General features: G+C 44.1%; 2 protein-coding genes across 2 annotated transcripts in view; both read left to right on the top strand.

Moving 5' to 3' along the window:
- LOC121626896 (H-2 class II histocompatibility antigen, E-S beta chain-like) overlaps positions 1-1,544 on the top strand; it is a 3,019-nt gene extending 1,475 nt beyond the window's left edge. The window contains exons 3-6 of the mRNA XM_041965638.1: positions 155-368; positions 453-520; positions 763-876; positions 1,015-1,544. Coding sequence (XP_041821572.1) covers positions 155-368; positions 453-520; positions 763-876; positions 1,015-1,040 — 422 coding nt within the window. The 3' untranslated portion in view covers positions 1,041-1,544. The remainder of the gene's footprint in view (positions 1-154; positions 369-452; positions 521-762; positions 877-1,014) is intronic.
- A 14,600-nt stretch (positions 1,545-16,144) lies between these two features.
- Positions 16,145-17,500, top strand: part of tfr2 (transferrin receptor 2) — a 12,676-nt gene continuing 11,320 nt past the window's right edge. The window contains exons 1-3 of the mRNA XM_041965409.1: positions 16,145-16,174; positions 16,267-16,468; positions 16,548-16,740. Of these exons, the coding sequence (XP_041821343.1) occupies positions 16,145-16,174; positions 16,267-16,468; positions 16,548-16,740 (425 nt within the window). The remainder of the gene's footprint in view (positions 16,175-16,266; positions 16,469-16,547; positions 16,741-17,500) is intronic.

Raw genomic sequence — 17,500 nt, 5'->3', positions numbered from 1 at the left:
AGAGGACACCACTGCACTGTTGGGGTGTCTGCGCAGAACAAGGAAATTGTGCTTTTGTTTCTTTTAAAAGTAAATAAATTCTAAATAAAATTAACTTAATTTTTAAAGTAATAATCATAATAATAATTATAGTGTCTGAACGTCTGTGTTCCAGCTGAGCCCTACGTCGTGCTGCACTCTGTGACGCCCCCTGCTGGTAAACATCCGGCCATGTTGGTCTGCAGCGTCTTCGACTTCTACCCCAAACAGATCAGAGTGAGCTGGCTCAGAGACGGACACAAAGTCTCCTCTGACGTCACTTCCACCGATGAGCTGGCGGACGCTGATTGGTACTACCAGATCCACTCTCACCTGGAGTACACGCCCAGGTGAGTCCACGTCCGGTCAGGTCCAGGTCCAGTTCTCTCAGTAGTCTGACAGCAGCTCTGATCTGTTGGTTTGTGTTGAAGCAGGTCTGGAGAGAAGATCTCCTGTGTGGTGGAGCACGCCAGCCTCAGAGAACCACTGGTTACTGACTGGGGTAAATACCTGTCTGTCTGCTCACCTGTCCACCTCAATCTATACCTGTCTGTCTGCTCACCTGTCCACCTGAATCTATGCCTGTCTGTCTGCTCACCTGTTCACCTGAATCTATACCTGTCTGTCTGCTCACCCGTCCACCTGAATCTATACCTGTCTGTCTGCTCACCTGTCTACCTGCCTCTTCACCTGTCTACCTGCCTCTTCACCTGTCTACCTGCCTCTCTACCTGTCTGTCCTCAGACCCGTCCATGCCTGAGTCTGAGAGAAACAAGATCGCCATCGGAGCCTCGGGACTGATCCTGGGTCTGATCTTGTCCCTGGCTGGATTCATCTACTACAAGAGGAAAGCCCGAGGTCAGACCAGTACACACAGTCCAAAACCAGTTTCCACCAGTCTGGATCAGTCCAGACCAGCTTTTTCTGCTATAGACTAGTTTTATTCAGTGTTCAGTACGAACTCTAACATTCAGTGTTCTTCTTTCTTTAACCCAGGAAGGATTCTGGTCCCCTCTAACTGATCCTGGACCTGGTCCTGAACCTGGTTCTGTAGCTGTTGGTCAGATGGAGGAAAAAGCAGCTGCTGCTCGAACCTGCTTCATGTGTTTTCAGCTCAGCAGACTGTCAGTGCTGCCACCTGCTGGACCGGCTGAGCTCCTGATTCTCTGATGATCTGTACTCTGATACTCAGCTGGTCTAAACCCTGATCCAGGACTGTCCTCTCACTGTCCCGTGCACTGTCTCAACATGTTTAAAGGGTCCGAGGACTGTAAAGTTCCCTCTGACAGTCCTGGATCAGGTTTAGTCTGGACTCTGGATCTGGACTCTGCTTCTTGTGACTTGATGCTTTACTGTGTGAATCAATATTTTTCAGCCACTAACTGACTCAGAAACTCTGCTTCTGAAATCAAATATAATCTGCTGATTGGATGATTTGGGGCTTGTAGGTTGTGTGATTGTTGGATTTATATATTTTTACTGAAGTGAAACATTTTCAAACCACAATAAACCATCAGAAAACTGTCTGACACTCTGTGGATTTATTGATCAGATGTTCAAACAGGACCAGAATCTGATCACTACATGTGTGATTATATTGATCTTCATCAGCAGTTCGTCATGATATGAAGTTCAGCAGCAGCTTGTAGTCATGAATTACATTTTAATGTCTCGTTATCAGAAGGTCTGTCATGAACGTTAAACACCGACGAGTTCTCGTCTTTAAACTCGTTTTTATGTCTGGAAGACGTTTCTGAATCTAAACTTCAACCTAAAACCCTGAAAGTGAATTAAACTGATTCCTGAAGGTTAAACTGCACTTTAACAAAGCTCGTCTGAATGTTTCAGTCTCAGTTTCAGTCACAATTTATGGCCTCAATTAAAAAACAAGATGAACGAACGACAGACGTCATCAGATTTCTACTTTAATTCACTGATGAAAATCCAGTGAAAGTCTTCAAACAGCGTCGGCTCGTGAGAACGAAGCGAGTCTCAGCTTCACATCGTGTCTTAAACTCTCTAATTCAGATCAAAGTGAGGATGATTGTTGTGATCGTGTCTTTGTGAACTTGAGACTGACAGTCAGCTGTTTCCTGTCTGTAGAGATCAGTGAGGTTTCACAGCTTCACTGTCAGACGTGTTGAGCTGCGTTCAGGTCTGTTTCCTGGAGGTGTGTTTGAGGAGCCGTTCTTCATGAACAGCAGGTCTGATCAGTCTCATGTGGTCTCGTTCAGAGAAACGCTGGCTGGTGTCTCTCAGAGTGATTCAGCAGCTCAGGCTGCCCTCTGCTGGCTGAACTCTGCACCTGCACAGACCGAGCTCATCTTATGGGGCGCATCTCATTTCTCTTAATTACATCCACGTTTCCTTCACTTGCGTCTTTTCCTTGCGTCTCAGTCCCTCCCACCGGGGATGCATTGAAGGACGCAAGGAAGCCACGCAAGGAGAGAAGGAACAAGGAAACATGCTTTAGGAGAATTGAGACGTCCTTTCCTCTGAAGCGTCACGTGAAGCGACGTCTGTTTCTGATGACGCGACACAGCTGGATCTGCTGCAGTTACCGTTATATTCACACCCCCACCGCCCCCCGCCCTCGATATATTTACATTTTATACTTATATTTACATTATTAGAAAAAGTCTCCAGCACTAGCAAATAAATATGAAACACTTTTATTAACTCACATGAGAATTAATGAGTTCATTCTTGTCTGGATGCCTCTTCAGGTGAACAGGTGTCACTTTCTGACCTGAACTTTATCAGCCTCGCTGTGTCTTCTGTCCTGTTCAATGAGACAGACTCCAGATCTGTCAGTGAAGATGAAACATGCAGAACAAATTTCAGCCGTTCACTGCAGGATATTTACACTTAAACAGTTTCTCCACCTTGTTCAAACGTGCCAGCTGTGGGGGCGGAGTCTTCATACCGTTCAGTTGACAGACTTCCGGGTAGGATGCACTGATGTATCCTCGATCCTCGGAGGAGAAATAACACATTTGAAGTAGAAGTACCAGAAGAACTTCCGGTTCTTGCGAGGAGCGAGGAAACAAAATTCAGAGAACTGAGACTCCCCCCTGGTTGCACCCTGCAGGTAGCAGCTGCTGTCAGGTGGAGGTGAGAGTTAAATGCTTTGGTGTCAGATTTCTCTCTGACTGTCTCTCCATCATGTTTGATCTCTGTGTTAAATGTTTTCTAACATACGTGATCTACCTGCTGCTGCTCTCTTCACCATGAATTCACAGACGATGTGCTACCTATATATTTATTATGTTATCATAGATTTATTCGTCTACCTTCAGTTTAATCTGAGTACCTACATGTTCAGTATGTGTTTCCACCAACCTGCCTGTATATTTAGCTGTGAATCTATATTTATATTCATGGATCTGCCTTTATGTAGAAAATCTATCTACCTATTAATGTCCCTATGTACACATTCATCCACCTGTCTCCATGTATTGATCATCTACCTCTGTATCTACAGAGATGGATTGATTAACTATAGATCCATCATTCATCAATACGTCTCTATTTAGCAGAAAAACCCACAAAAACTCAGCAACAAAAGGACGAGCAGTTTTGATTGGCCGACACAGCACCTGGATGAATGACATCATGACGTGAACCTTGAGTCCCAGCTTCAAACCGGATGTTGATGTCAGTCTGGGTTCTGATGCTGGAGGTTCAGCTTCGTTCTGGACTCTGATGCTCGCTGTCGGTCTGTCGATCTGTCGGTCTGTCTGTCTGTCGGTCGTTCTCTCCTGCTCCTGCAGTCTGTTCATGGGTCACATGACCACACACACATACACACACACACGCACACACACACATACTCACACACACTCACACAATACATACAATACACACACACACACTCACACACACACACAATACATACAATACACACACACACACTCACACACACACACAATACATACAATACACACACACACACTCACACACACACACACAATACATACAATACACACACACACACTCACACACACACACAATACATACAATACACACATGAATCCTTCATTAATACATGAACATTTACATTCATGTCCACACATACAGACATCTGTGTGTGTGTGTGTGTGTGTGTGTGTATTGTATGTATTGTATGTGTGTGTGTGTGTGTGTGTGTGTGTGTGTGTGTGTGTCGTTAACTCTGTCTTTTTACTGTGAACTGTGGAGGATGAAGGGGCGGAGCTGCAGGTCATGTGACCCGCACTTCCTGAAGTTAACACACAGAAAACTAACGAATGAGACGCAGAGAGAAGAGAGAGAGGAGGAATGAACGAGGTGAGTCCTCTGGACACTCGTCTGTCTTATTGATCAGCTGTTCGTCTCCAATACAGGATCAATTCCACCTGTCTCAGTGTCTCACAGCTCGTGTAATAACCTGTCTGTCCGTCCGTCTGTCTGTCCGTCCATCAGGTGGACATGTTGGACATTTAATCACTTTGAATCCTCCAGCTGCTAAATACCACCTTAAATCAGAGGAACACCTTAAATCATGACTGTGAGCACTTTGACATGTCGACCCAACAACCATCAGCTGACTCTGAAACAGTTCAGAGGCTTCAATGTTTCAGCAGGCAGCGACAGTGTGTGTGTGTGTGTGTGTCTGTGTGTGTGTGTGTGTCTGTGTGTGTGTGTGTGTTTACTTACTGTTAATAAAGTTAACCAGATCAAACAACACGCTGACCTCTGACCCCTGCGAGGAGCCAATCACAGCGAGCTTTGTTACAGCGTTCAGACGAAGCTGCTCCATCGCTGATCTCAGATCTGTAATCTGTGTAGGACGTCACAGGAAGTGACATCACAGGAAGTGACTGAAAAATAAAACCAAAGGATCTAAATAAAGTAAAGTCTGATGAGTCCAACACAGTGTTTACATCAACGGTCAGGAAGAAGAAAGAAGAGGAAGAAGAAAGAAGAGGAAGAAGAAAGAGGAGGAAGAAGAGGAAGAAAGAAGAGGAAGAAGAAGTTGAGGAAGAAGAAGAAGAAGAGGAAGAGGAAGCAGAGGAAAGAGAAGAAGAAGAGGAAGAAAGTAGAGGAAGACGGAGAGGAAGCCAAGGAAGAAGAAGAAGAAGAAGAGTAAGAAGTAGGGTTGTATATCTCCACCACTGAGGCCGATTCGATATGCATCTCGATGCGCTGACACCGATACGATACAGTTACGATACACTGAAGCTCCCGTCGATACAATGCGATACGATTCACTCCTGCTCACGATACGATGCGATTCAAAAATGATTTGATAACGATATGACTTAACTATAAAAGGATGTTTCGATATGATGTGAGCATTCAATACAGTTAGTTGCAGTATGAGAGAGTAACAGTAACATCAGGTTTTTTACCTCAATAGCACAATTCTGCTTTATCTCTGTATCGATTTGAGGGATGTATTTAATATTTGTTTTTTTATGGAGTAACCAATAAATCATATTTTAAAAAAGACATATTTCAGTAGACAGAGCATTCAATTGTATTTATAATTAGCACTCCTAACTCCCAATTATGTTCTCGGTCTTTATAATTATACAAAATGTATAAAACTTCACAGTTAAACAGTTTCAGAAAGCACAGTATTAACCATGTGAATAGTGCAAATAACATGACCAGCAACACATACTACTGTCTGCCAGAATGATGTGCTTGTTTCAGTAAGTTGACTGATTTCTCACAAAGAATGAAAATCAAATAACAATGTTTTACAGAATCAAGTGGAAAAAAAATAAAACTATAACTGGCAGCCAGTAACAGCTGCTGTAAACAATACTCTCACCAAGGGGCTCAAATAGAGGTATTTCTTGTCCACAGTGCTCCTGTGTATTAGGAGGAAAACGTATTGGTGTAATTTCTATAAGAAATTGAACATGTAAATAAATAACATTTCCTAACAAGTCTTTCTTAACTGCTCACAATGTAAGCAAAAAACATCAACTACTGGCAATCAAACAATGCCATTTACTGCAAACACCTCACTGATTTACCTCATATGGCTTAGTTTCAGGTTTTTCTTTAGAAATATTAACTGGTCTACATGTTCTAGGAATAGTAAACTGCGCTGAGCAGTCACTATTTAGGGACACGGGGCAACGTCCCGAGTCACTGGCTCCTACAGCTATGAAATAGCTGCAGGAGCCAGTGACTCGGGGCTACGCCCCGAGTCACTTATTACTATCCCGCGCGTTTCTTCTTCTTATTATTATTAGGGACACGGGGCAACGTCCCGAGTCACTTATTACTATCCCGCGCGTTTCTTCTTCTTCTTATTATTATTATTATTAGGGACACGGGGCAACGTCCCGAGTCACTGGCTCCTACAGCTATTTCATAGCTGCAGGAGCCAGTGACTCGGGGCGTAGCCCCGAGTCACTTATTACTATCCCGCGTGTTTCTTCTTATTAGGGACACGGGGCAACGTCCCGAGTCACTGGCTCCTACAGCTATTTCATAGCTGCAGGAGCCAGTGACTCGGGGCGTAGCCCCGAGTCACTTATTACTATCCCGCGCGGTTCGTCTTATTAGGGACACGGGGCAACGTCCCGAGTCACTGGCTCCTACAGCTATTTCATAGCTGCAGGAGCCAGTGACTCGGGGCGTAGCCCCGAGTCACTTATTACTATCCCGCGCGTTTCTTCTTATTAGGGACACGGGGCAACTTCCGAGTCACTGGCTCCTACAGCTATGAAATAGCTGCAGGCGTAGCCCCGAGTCACTTATTACTATCCCGCGCGTTTCTTCTTCTTCTTCTTCTTCTTCTTCTTATTAGGGACACGGGGCAACGTCCCGAGTCACTGGCTCCTACAGCTATGAAATAGCTGCAGGAGCCAGTGACTCGGGGCGTAGCCCCGAGTCCCTTATTACTATCCCGCGCGTTTCTTCTTCTTCTTATTATTATTAGGGCCACGGGGCACGCTCCGAGGCACTGGCTCCTGCAGCTCTGCTGCAGGAGCCAGTGACTCGGGGCGTAGCCCCGAGTCACTTATTACTATCCCGCGTGTTTCTTCTTATTATTATTATTTTTCATCATCCTCCAAATTTTTGTCCCTGAACTCGCCCCGCAGCTTTGAGAAAACCCTTGCAAATTATATATCAAAACGTGCGGTTTGATCAGGATCGGTGTGCTATTACTTTTCTCAAATTTATCGCAGTTTTTCGCGTCGTAAGACGCGAAAAACTGCGATAAATTTCCCATAAGAATGAATGGGACGGGCGAAAAAAAAAAAGATGGAAATTGGAGTTTTTCAAACGTCTGTAGCTCAGGCATACATTCACCGAGAGACTTCATTTGAACTTTAAAACGTAGATAATTTTGTCGGCTCCAAATGACCCTCGGCACATTTTGATATCTCTTACGGTTTTCGAACTATGACCATCGAAGGCCGACGTAAGACGCGAACAACTGCGAAGACTTTCCCATAAGAAATGAATGGGGAAATTTCCTCAAATTTCAGCCTTTTTCAATTGTCCGCAGCTCGGCCATACTTTGTCCTAGAGACTTCATTCAAAGTTTAAAACGTAGATAAATTTGTCAGCTCAAAATTAATACCGGCACATTTTTTGATATCTCTTACGGTTTTCGAGCTATGACCATCTGAAGACCATCAAGTTTCTCACAAAAATGCTCAGAATCTCTCCCTCTACAGTGGGTGATGTCATAAGTTAGAGTGAGACAGCCGGTGAAAAATCGCCTGAAATGTGTTTCTAAAATTGCCGTAAAATACAAACGGTGAATAGGAGACACATAATTTTGGGATCTTTTGTAGACAAACTTGTCCTCTTTCATGTGATGTCCTCGAAAAAGCCGAGAGACTTACTGAATTTAAATAGTGAGGCTTTTTGTGTAGCCACCTCCCTCTAGCTCTCCCATTGACTCCAATGTAAAAATTCAGAGCTGTTTTGTGAGAAAAGCATAAATGCCTCCTGTCTTTACATCGCCATAAAACGAAAAGTTGTTGTCTCAGGAATAAAACGAGATGATATTCGGACTCAGGAAGTTCTCGGGAGTCCGATGATCTATAGTACACTCTGATACGAGGTACGGTTCTCTCACCAGAGGATTTAGTTCAGGAGGTTCGCCGAACCCAAATCTCACTGCATACAATACAAACTCCTGTTCTCTGAGTCGCAGAGTCTTTTTAAGTCGACCATTTTGTCATTTTTCTAAAGAATATCTGGACATAAAACACACGTACATCTGGCCCAGACTTGTCCGCATCTCACAGTGTAATCGGTTTTTTGATAGCAGCTACGGTTTTGACACAATCGCAAGTTGTTCGGAAGAAACCGACAGCGAAAAAGCCGCTTTTCAGTTAACAGGTGTGTCATTAACTGTCATTTACACACACACCGGTCAATAACCCACGCACACACATCTGCAGGACAACAAGCCTGAGAATGATTATCTTAACGAGCTCAGTCAAAACAAGGGCATTGTTTGAAAACAATCTCCATCCAACAAACAGTTAAACTCAGCTTCACCAAGCGCTTTGCCAAAAAGGTTGAGACAGTAGTCACACAAACACACACACAAGCAGGGCTAACCAACAGCTAAAAAGTGATTAAAAACAAGCACGTCAAAACTGAACAGGAACAGGTAAAAAGTGGGAGAGGTAGAGAGGTAATTATCAGCAGGTGGGGCAGAAGTTACACACGCACACAAACAAACACACACACACACACACACACATTCAGACACACATATACCAGACACATCTCCATGTAGGAGCTGGTTGGGCTGCTTGTGTAGTTCAAGCAGACACACACACACAAACAGACGAAGACACACACATACGCAGTCACACACAACGACAGATACATAAACACACACACACAGACAAATGCATAATGAAAACCCCATCCCCCCGCCCCCTTGTTAACGCCGTTAGCTCTGTTAGCTCTGTTAGCACAGTTAGCTCTGTTAGCGCTAGCGCCGTTAGCTATATTCGCACCTTTAGCTGTTAGCTCAGTTAGTGTTAGCTCTGTTAGCTCCGTTAGCATTAGCTCCATTCATGTTTATTGATTCAGTTCATTAATTCATGTTAACAGAGACATGAAGCAGAGGAGAGAAGCAGACACAGACAGCTGAGGTGATCAACAGAGACAGACAAGGAGAAAGCCACAGAAACACAGCTGAGAGCAATTCATTAATCAGGGACTGACTACCTCTGATATCTGCCGTTTTCTCAATTTGCAGCCTTTTTCAATTGTCCGCTGCTTCGCCATAGTTTCTCCTAGAGACTTCATTCAAACTTTAAAACGTAGATAATTTTGTCGGCTCAAAATGACCCTCGGCACATTTTGATATCTCTTACGGTTTTCGAGCTATGACCATCGAAGGCCGACGTAAGACGCAAACAACTGCGATAAATTTCCCATAAGAAATGAATGGGGAAATTTCCTCAAATTTCAGCCTTTTTCAATTGTCCGCTGCTCGGCCATACTTTGTCCTAGAGACTTCATTCAAACTTTAAAACGTAGATAATTTTGTCGGCTCCAACGCACCCCGTGTCCCTTTCAAAATTTCCCAGGGGGAATTTTCTAGTTATTTTTCATCTTCCTCCAAGTTTTCGTCCTCAAACTCGTCCCACAGCTTTGAGAAAACCCTCGCAAATTATATATCAAAACGTGCGTATTGTTCGGGATCGGTGTGCTATTACTTTTCTCAAATTTATCGCAGTTTTTCGCGTCGTAAGACGCGAAAAACTGCGATAAATTTCCCATAAGAAATGAATGGGACGGGCGAAAAAAACAAGATTGAAATTGGAGTTTTTCAAACATCTGTAGCTCAGGCATACATTCACCGAGAGACTTCATTTCAACTTTAAAATGTAGACCCAAGTCTGGTCTATTGGTGTGTTCATCCACATTTTGATTGGTCCTATAGTTTTTGATCAGTCACTGTTCAATGACAGTGATCGTTTGGAGGGAAATTTTGAGATTATAATGGGTGTGTATTGCGCGGAATGTTCGTGCTAGAGTGCGTGCTAGAGTGGCACAGAGTCTAAAAACGATCTGAAAATCTTCTCTTTTTCTCGTCGCTACGGCCACAAATTACACTCTACACGCATAATTTTGGGCTCATTTTGTAGACAAACTTGTCCTCTTTCGTGTGATGTCCTCGAAAAAGCTGAGAGACTTACTGAATTTAAATAGTGAGACGTTTTGTGCAGCCAGCGCCCTCCTGTTCTCCCATTAAGTCCCATGTTAAAATTCAGAGCTGTTTTGTGAGCAAAGCAGAAATGCCTCCTGTCTTTAGATCGCCATAAAACGAAAAGTTGTTGTGTCAGGAATAAAACGAGGAGATGGCCGGACTCAGGAAGTTCTCGGGAGTCCGATGATCTATAGTACACTCTGATACGAGGTACGGTTCTCTCACCAGAGGATTTAGTTCAGGAGGTTCGCCGAACCCAAATCTCACTGCATACAATACAAACTCCTGTTCTCTGAGTCGCAGAGTCTTTTTAAGTCGACCATTTTGTCATTTTTCTAAAGAATATCTGGACATAAAACACACGTACATCTGGCCCAGACTTGTCCGCATCTCACAGTGTAATCGGTTTTTTGATAGCAGCTACGGTTTTGACACAATCGCAAGTTGTTCGGAAGAAACCGACAGCGAAAAAGCCGCTTTTCAAGGGAGGAGTTTAACAGGTGCAACTGTCATTTACACACACACCGGTCAATAACCCACGCACACACATCTGCAGGACAACAAGCCTGAGAATGATTATCTTAACGAGCTCAGTCAAAACAAGGGCATTGTTTGAAAACAATCTCCATCCAACAAACAGTTAAACTCAGCTTCACCAAGCGCTTTGCCAAAAAGGTTGAGACAGTAGTCACACAAACACACACACAAGCAGGGCTAACCAACAGCTAAAAAGTGATTAAAAACAGCACGTCAAAACTGAACAGGAACAGGTAAAAAGTGGGAGAGGTAGAGAGGTAATTATCAGCAGGTGGGGCAGAAGTTACACAGGCACACACGCACACACACACACACACACACATTCAGACACATATATACTATACACATCTCCATGTAGGAGCTGGTTGGGCTGCTTGTGTAGTTCAAGCAGACACACACACACAAACAGACGAAGACACACACATACGCAGTCACACACAATGACAGATACATAAACACACATACACAGACAAATGCATAATGAAAACCCCATCCCCCCGCCCCCTTGTTAACACCGTTAGCTCTATTAGCTCTGTTAGCACAGTTAGCTCTGTTAGCGTTAGCGCCGTTAGCTCTATTCGCGCCGTTAGCTGTTAGCTCCGTTAGTGTTAGCTCCGTTAGTGTTAGCTCTGTTAGCTCTGTTAGCATTAACTCCATTCATGCTTATTGATTCAGTTCATTAATTCATGTTAACAGAGACATGAAGCAGAGGAGAGAAGCAGACACAGACAGCTGAGGTGATCAACAGAGACAGACAAGGAGAAAGCCACAGAAACAGACGAAGACACACACATACGCAGTCACACACAACGACAGATACATAAACACACACACACAGACAAATGCATAATGAAAACCCCATCCCCCCGCCCCCTTGTTAACGCCGCTAGCTCTATTAGCTCTGTTAGCACAGTTAGCTCTGTTTGCGTTAGCGCCGTTAGCTCTATTCGCACCGTTAGCTGTTCGCTCCATTAGTGTTAGCTCTGTTAGCTCCGTTAGCATTAGCTCCATTCATGTTTATTGATTCAGTTCATTAATTCATGTTAACAGAGACATGAAGCAGAGGAGAGAAGCAGACACAGACAGCTGAGGTGATCAACAGAGACAGACAAGGAGAAAGCCACAGAAACACAGCTGAGAGCAATTCATTAATCAGGGACTGACTGCCTCTGATATCTGCCGTTTTCTCACATTGCAGCCTTTTTCAATTGTCCGCTGCTTCGCCATAGTTTCTCCTAGAGACTTCATTCAAACTTTAAAACGTAGATAATTTTGTCGGCTCCAAATGACCCTCGGCACATTTTGATATCTCTTACGGTTTTCGAGCTATGACCATCGAAGGCCGACGTAAGACGCGAACAACTGCGATAAATTTCCCATAAGAAATGAATGGGGAAATTTCCTCAAATTTCAGCCTTTTTCAATTGTCCGCTGCTCGGCCATACTTTGTCCTAGAGACTTCATTCAAACTTTAAAACGTAGATAATTTTGTCGGCTCGAACACACCCCGTGTCCCTTTCAAAATTTCCCAGGGGGAATTTTCTAGTTATTTTTCATCTTCCTCCAAGTTTTCGTCCCTTAACTCGCCCCGCAGCTTTGAGAAAACCCTCGCAAATTATATATCAAAATGTGCGTATTGTTCGGGATCGGTGTGCTATTACTTTTCTCAAATTTATCGCAGTTTTTCGCGTCGTAAGACGCGAAAAACTGCGATAAATTTCCCATAAGAAATGAATGGGACGGGCGAAAAAAACAAGATTGAAATTGGAGTTTTTCAAACATCTGTAGCTCAGGCATACATTCACCGAGAGACTTCATTTCAACTTTAAAATGTAGACCCAAGTCTGGTCTATTGGTGTGTTCATCCACATTTTGATTGGTCCTATAGTTTTTGATCAGTCACTGTTCAATGACAGTGATCGTTTGGCGGGAAATTTTGAGATTATAATGGGTGTGTATTGCGCGGAATGTTCGTGCTAGAGTGGCACAGAGTCTAAAAACGATCTGAAAATCTTCTCTTTTTCTCGTCGCTACGGCCACAAATTACACTCTACATGCATAATTTTGGGACCAGTTTGTAGACAAACTTGTCCTCTTTCGTGTGATGTCCTCGAAAAAAGCCGAGAGACTTACTGAATTTAAATAGTGAGACGTTTTGTGCAGCCAGCGCCCTCCTGTTCTCCCATTAAGTCCCATGTTAAAATTCAGAGCTGTTTTGTGAGCAAAGCAGAAATGCCTCCTGTCTTTAGATCGCCATAAAACGAAAAGTTGTTGTGTCAGGAATAAAACGAGGAGATGGTCGGACTCAGGAAGTTCTCGGGAGTCCGATGATCTATAGTACACTCTGATACGAGGTACGGTTCTCTCACCAGAGGATTTAGTTCAGGAGGTTCGCCGAACCCAAATCTCACTGCATACAATACAAACTCCTGTTCTCTGAGTCGCAGAGTCTTTTTAAGTCGACCATTTTGTCATTTTTCTAAAGAATATCTGGACATAAAACACACGTACATCTGGCCCAGACTTGTCCGCATCTCACAGTGTAATCGGTTTTTTGATAGCAGCTACGGTTTTGTCACAATCGCAAGTTGTTCGGAAGAAACCGACAGCGAAAAAGCCGCTTTTCAAGGGAAGAGTTAACGACAGGTGCAACTGTCATTTACACACACACCGGTCAATAACCCACGCACACACATCTGCAGGACAACCAGCCTGAGAGTGATTATCTTAACGAGCTCAGTCAAAACAAGGGCATTGTTTGAAAACAATCTCCGTCCAACAAGCAGTTAAACTCAGCTTCAGAAAGCTCTTTGCCAAAGAGGTTGAGACAGTAGTCACACAAATGCACACACAAAAAGAGCTAACCAACAGCTAAAAAGTGATTAAAAACAAGCACGTCAAAACTGAACAGGAACAGGTAAACAGTGGGAGAGGTGCAGAGGTAATTATCAGCAGGTGGGGCAGAAGTTACACACGCACACACACACACACACATTCAGACACACATATACCAGACACATCTCCATGTAGGAGCTGGTTGGGCTGCTTGTGTAGTTCAAGCAGACACACACACACACAAACAGACGAAGACACACACATACGCAGTCACACACAACGACAGATACATAAACACACACACACAGACAAATGCATAATGAAAACCCCATCCCCCCGCCCCCTTGTTAACGCTGTTAGCTCTATTAGCTCTGCTAGCACAGTTAGCTGTTAGCGTTAGAGCTGTTAGCTGTATTCGCGCTGTTAGCTCCGTTAGTGTTAGCTCTGTTAGCTCCGTTAGCATTAGCTCCATTCATGTTTATTGATTCAGTTCATTAATTCATGTTAACAGAGACATGAAGCAGAGGAGAGAAGCAGACACAGACAGCTGAGGTGATCAACAGAGACAGACAAGGAGAAAGCCACAGAAACACAGCTGGGACCAGTTCATTAATCAGGGACTGACTACCTCTGATATCTGCCGTTTTCTCAAATTGCAGCCTTTTTCAATTGTCCGCTGCTTCGCCATAGTTTCTCCTAGAGACTTCATTCAAACTTTAAAACGTAGATAATTTTGTCGGCTCAAAATGACCCTCGGCACATTTTGATATCTCTTACGGTTTTCGAGCTATGACCATCGAAGGCCGACGTAAGACGCAAACAACTGCGATAAATTTCCCATAAGAAATGAATGGGGAAATTTCCTCAAATTTCAGCCTTTTTCAATTGTCCGCTGCTCGGCCATACTTTGTCCTAGAGACTTCATTCAAACTTTAAATCGTAGATAATTTTGTCGGCTCAAACACACCCCGTGTCCCTTTCAAAATTTCCCAGGGGGAATTTTCTAGTTTTTTTTTATTATTCTGCTTGTATTTATCTTGTGTTATTTGTGTTTTACCCGCTCTGTAAAGTGTCCTTGAGTGTTCTGAAAGGCGCTCCAAATAAAATGTATTATTATTATTATTATTAATATGTCACAAGCGGTACTGAACACTGTTCAGAGGGAACGCTTGTTGCGTCGTGCTGCCGACGTACTTGATAGCCGCACGGCATTGTTTGCAAATTGCGTGCGTCTTGTCTAGCTGACCCCCTCGCTTAAAAAAACCCAACGTATTGCCACACGTTTGATTAATGTGTCTTTTTTGGTGCATTAAATATCTTGTTGCGGCTATCGTCTTTCTCGTTTGCCTCGTTTGTCTGTTGTGTACAACACCTGCTTGCGTCACTGCCTGGGGACGCCATGGTGCATTCAGGTTGCCTTGAAAATACTAGAACATAGATAGAAATAGTCGATTTAACAATGGGATTTGCCGGTGTAGACAGGCTAGAAGAGATGCACCGCGAATTCACCCGTAAATTATATCCGATGCACGTTCATTCTACCGGTGCAGTCGCATCGCAAACGTTTATATCGGACCACCGATATGAATCGGTGAATCTTCACATCCCTAGTAAGAAGAGATGGCAGAGGAAGAAGAAGAAGAAGGAGAAGAAGCAGAGGAGGGAGAAGAAGAAGAAGATGAAGCAAAGAAAGAGAAGAAGAAGAAAGAAGAGGAAAAGAGGAGGAAGCAATGGAAGAAGAAGAAGAAGAAGAAGAGGAAGAAGAAAGAAGAGGAGGAAGAAGAAGAGAAAGAAGATGAGGGAGAAGAAAAGATGAGGAAGAAGAAGAAGCAGAGGAATAACAAGAAGCAAAGAAATAAGAAGAAGAAGAAGAAGAGGAAGCAACGGAAGAAGAAGAGGAGGAAGAAGAAGATGAGGAAGCCAAGGAAGAAGAAGAAGAAGAAGAAGAGGAAGAAGAAGAAGGAGAAGGAGCAGAGGAAGGAGAAGAAGAAGAGGAAGAAGAGGAAGATGTTTGCTCATGAAACTTCCTCACATTAAACGTCATGTTTCCGTCTCGGGTTCGTCTGGCGCTCTGTTAATGTTCATGTTCATGTTCATGTTAATGGCGTTGTCTGATGTCTTGTTGCGTCCTCTTCTTCTACTACAGTTTAAAGGTTTTAAAAAAATAAAAAGCCTTGATTCATGATTATATTAGCATTAGCATTAGCTCTAGCATTAGCATTAGCATTAGCACAGCTAGCTGCTGCTCATCCAGGAGCTGTGTGAGTTTATCTTCAGAGGAGAAGCTGAAACGTGGGATCACGTCATGTTAATCCTGAACTGACTCGTTCCTCCTGACAGCAAACGCTGAAAGTAACGTTAGCGTTCCAGCCACAGGACATGATGAAGCTACGTTAGCTTAGCTTTTGATGGATGTACTCGTGCTGCCTGCAGGTTTTCATGTCTCAGCTGAACTCTTGGATTGTAGATTAATTTAGTCCAGAAATCGTCAAACATTAATTTGTTTAAGTCGTTTTTATTTAGTTTTACTCTCATCTGAAAATGAAGGTAACGCTCCACTAACTGCCTCTGCAGCTCGTCATGGACGCCATCAGGACCCCTCTGACACAGGTGAGACCACAGGTGAACCACATGGAGACAAGCTCCTCCCCCTCTGACCTGTAACCACGGTTACATCTCTCTCTCTCTCTCTCTCTCTCCAGTCGTCCCTGGTGGGTGTGGCCGAGGATGGGGAGGTGGGAGGAGCTCAGAGGGTGGAGATGAGGTTTGTGACATCAGAGGCTGAGGAGGAGGTGGAGGCGGGGCCTAGCAGTGACATCACAGCATTGTTGCTATGGCATCACCATGGTTACCGGAGAGTCGGCATGTTCTTGTGTGTGTATGGAGTCATCATCTTCACCACAGGTACACACACACACACACACACACACACACACACACACACTTCAAGTGGTTCAAAGTGGCCGTGTTGTATCTCTCGCAGCATTTCTATTGGCTTACGCCGCGTTCAGTGGGCGGTACCACTGCTCCCAGGTGGGGGGCCAGGGGGAGGATGATGAGCAGTCAGGGGGCGGGGCTAAACCACCTGCAGAGGTTGGGGCGGGGCTGTACCTGGGAGAGCTGAGAGCGATGATGAAGAGGCTGCTGCAGGAGGAAGAAATCCACAACACAGTCAGGTGATACACTGTTTGCTGTTCACACCTGATGTGTTTATGGGTTAATTAAGACCTTTGATTGATTCATGGTTGGTCCAGTTGGTCCAGTTGGTCCAGTTGGTCCTGACTGATGGGTTTATGGTCACCAGCTGCTGGAAAATGATTCTTTGTGATGTTCATCAAATTATTTTCAACTCCAACAACAGTAATGTGACACATCTTTGTTCAAATATCAGTCCAGCATTTTCCTTCACCTGTCTTCATGTTCAGACTAGCAGTGGATGCTAACTGCTAACAGTTCTGATAGATCCTCTGTAGATCCTGTTCCTTCATCACCATGAACACACACTGCAGTTTATTCTGACTCAGACAGGAAGTCAGAAAGTGAAGCGAGCCGGACGAACATGTTGGTTTGAGTCTGAACATGAGAATCAAACAGCAGACTGGTTGTTCAAGAGGAGGTGATGTGACGACAGCAGCAGGAGTTCAGTGCTCAATCCTTTTCTCCTTCAAACCAGACCACGACCAGGGGTCAGACATCATCCACCACAGATCAGGTCTCGACAGGTTTCACCTCATTAGTTTCACATCGAATCAACAAAGCTTTGAGCTTTGAAGCTTCTCAAAGGAGGAAAACATCTGCTCACAGCTGACGGTCACAGTGGTCAGTTCATGCAGACTCTGGCTGTGATTGGTGAGTCAGCAGAGTCGGGAGGGCTGAAAGAACCATAGACCATATATTTGTTAGATCGCCCCCTGCAGGTCAAACAGGTCTCAGTTC

The sequence above is a fragment of the Chelmon rostratus genome, chromosome 23 (assembly GCF_017976325.1).
Source record: "Chelmon rostratus isolate fCheRos1 chromosome 23, fCheRos1.pri, whole genome shotgun sequence".
Classification (NCBI taxonomy): domain Eukaryota; kingdom Metazoa; phylum Chordata; class Actinopteri; order Chaetodontiformes; family Chaetodontidae; genus Chelmon; species Chelmon rostratus.
This window is presented reverse-complemented; position numbering and strand designations above follow the sequence as displayed.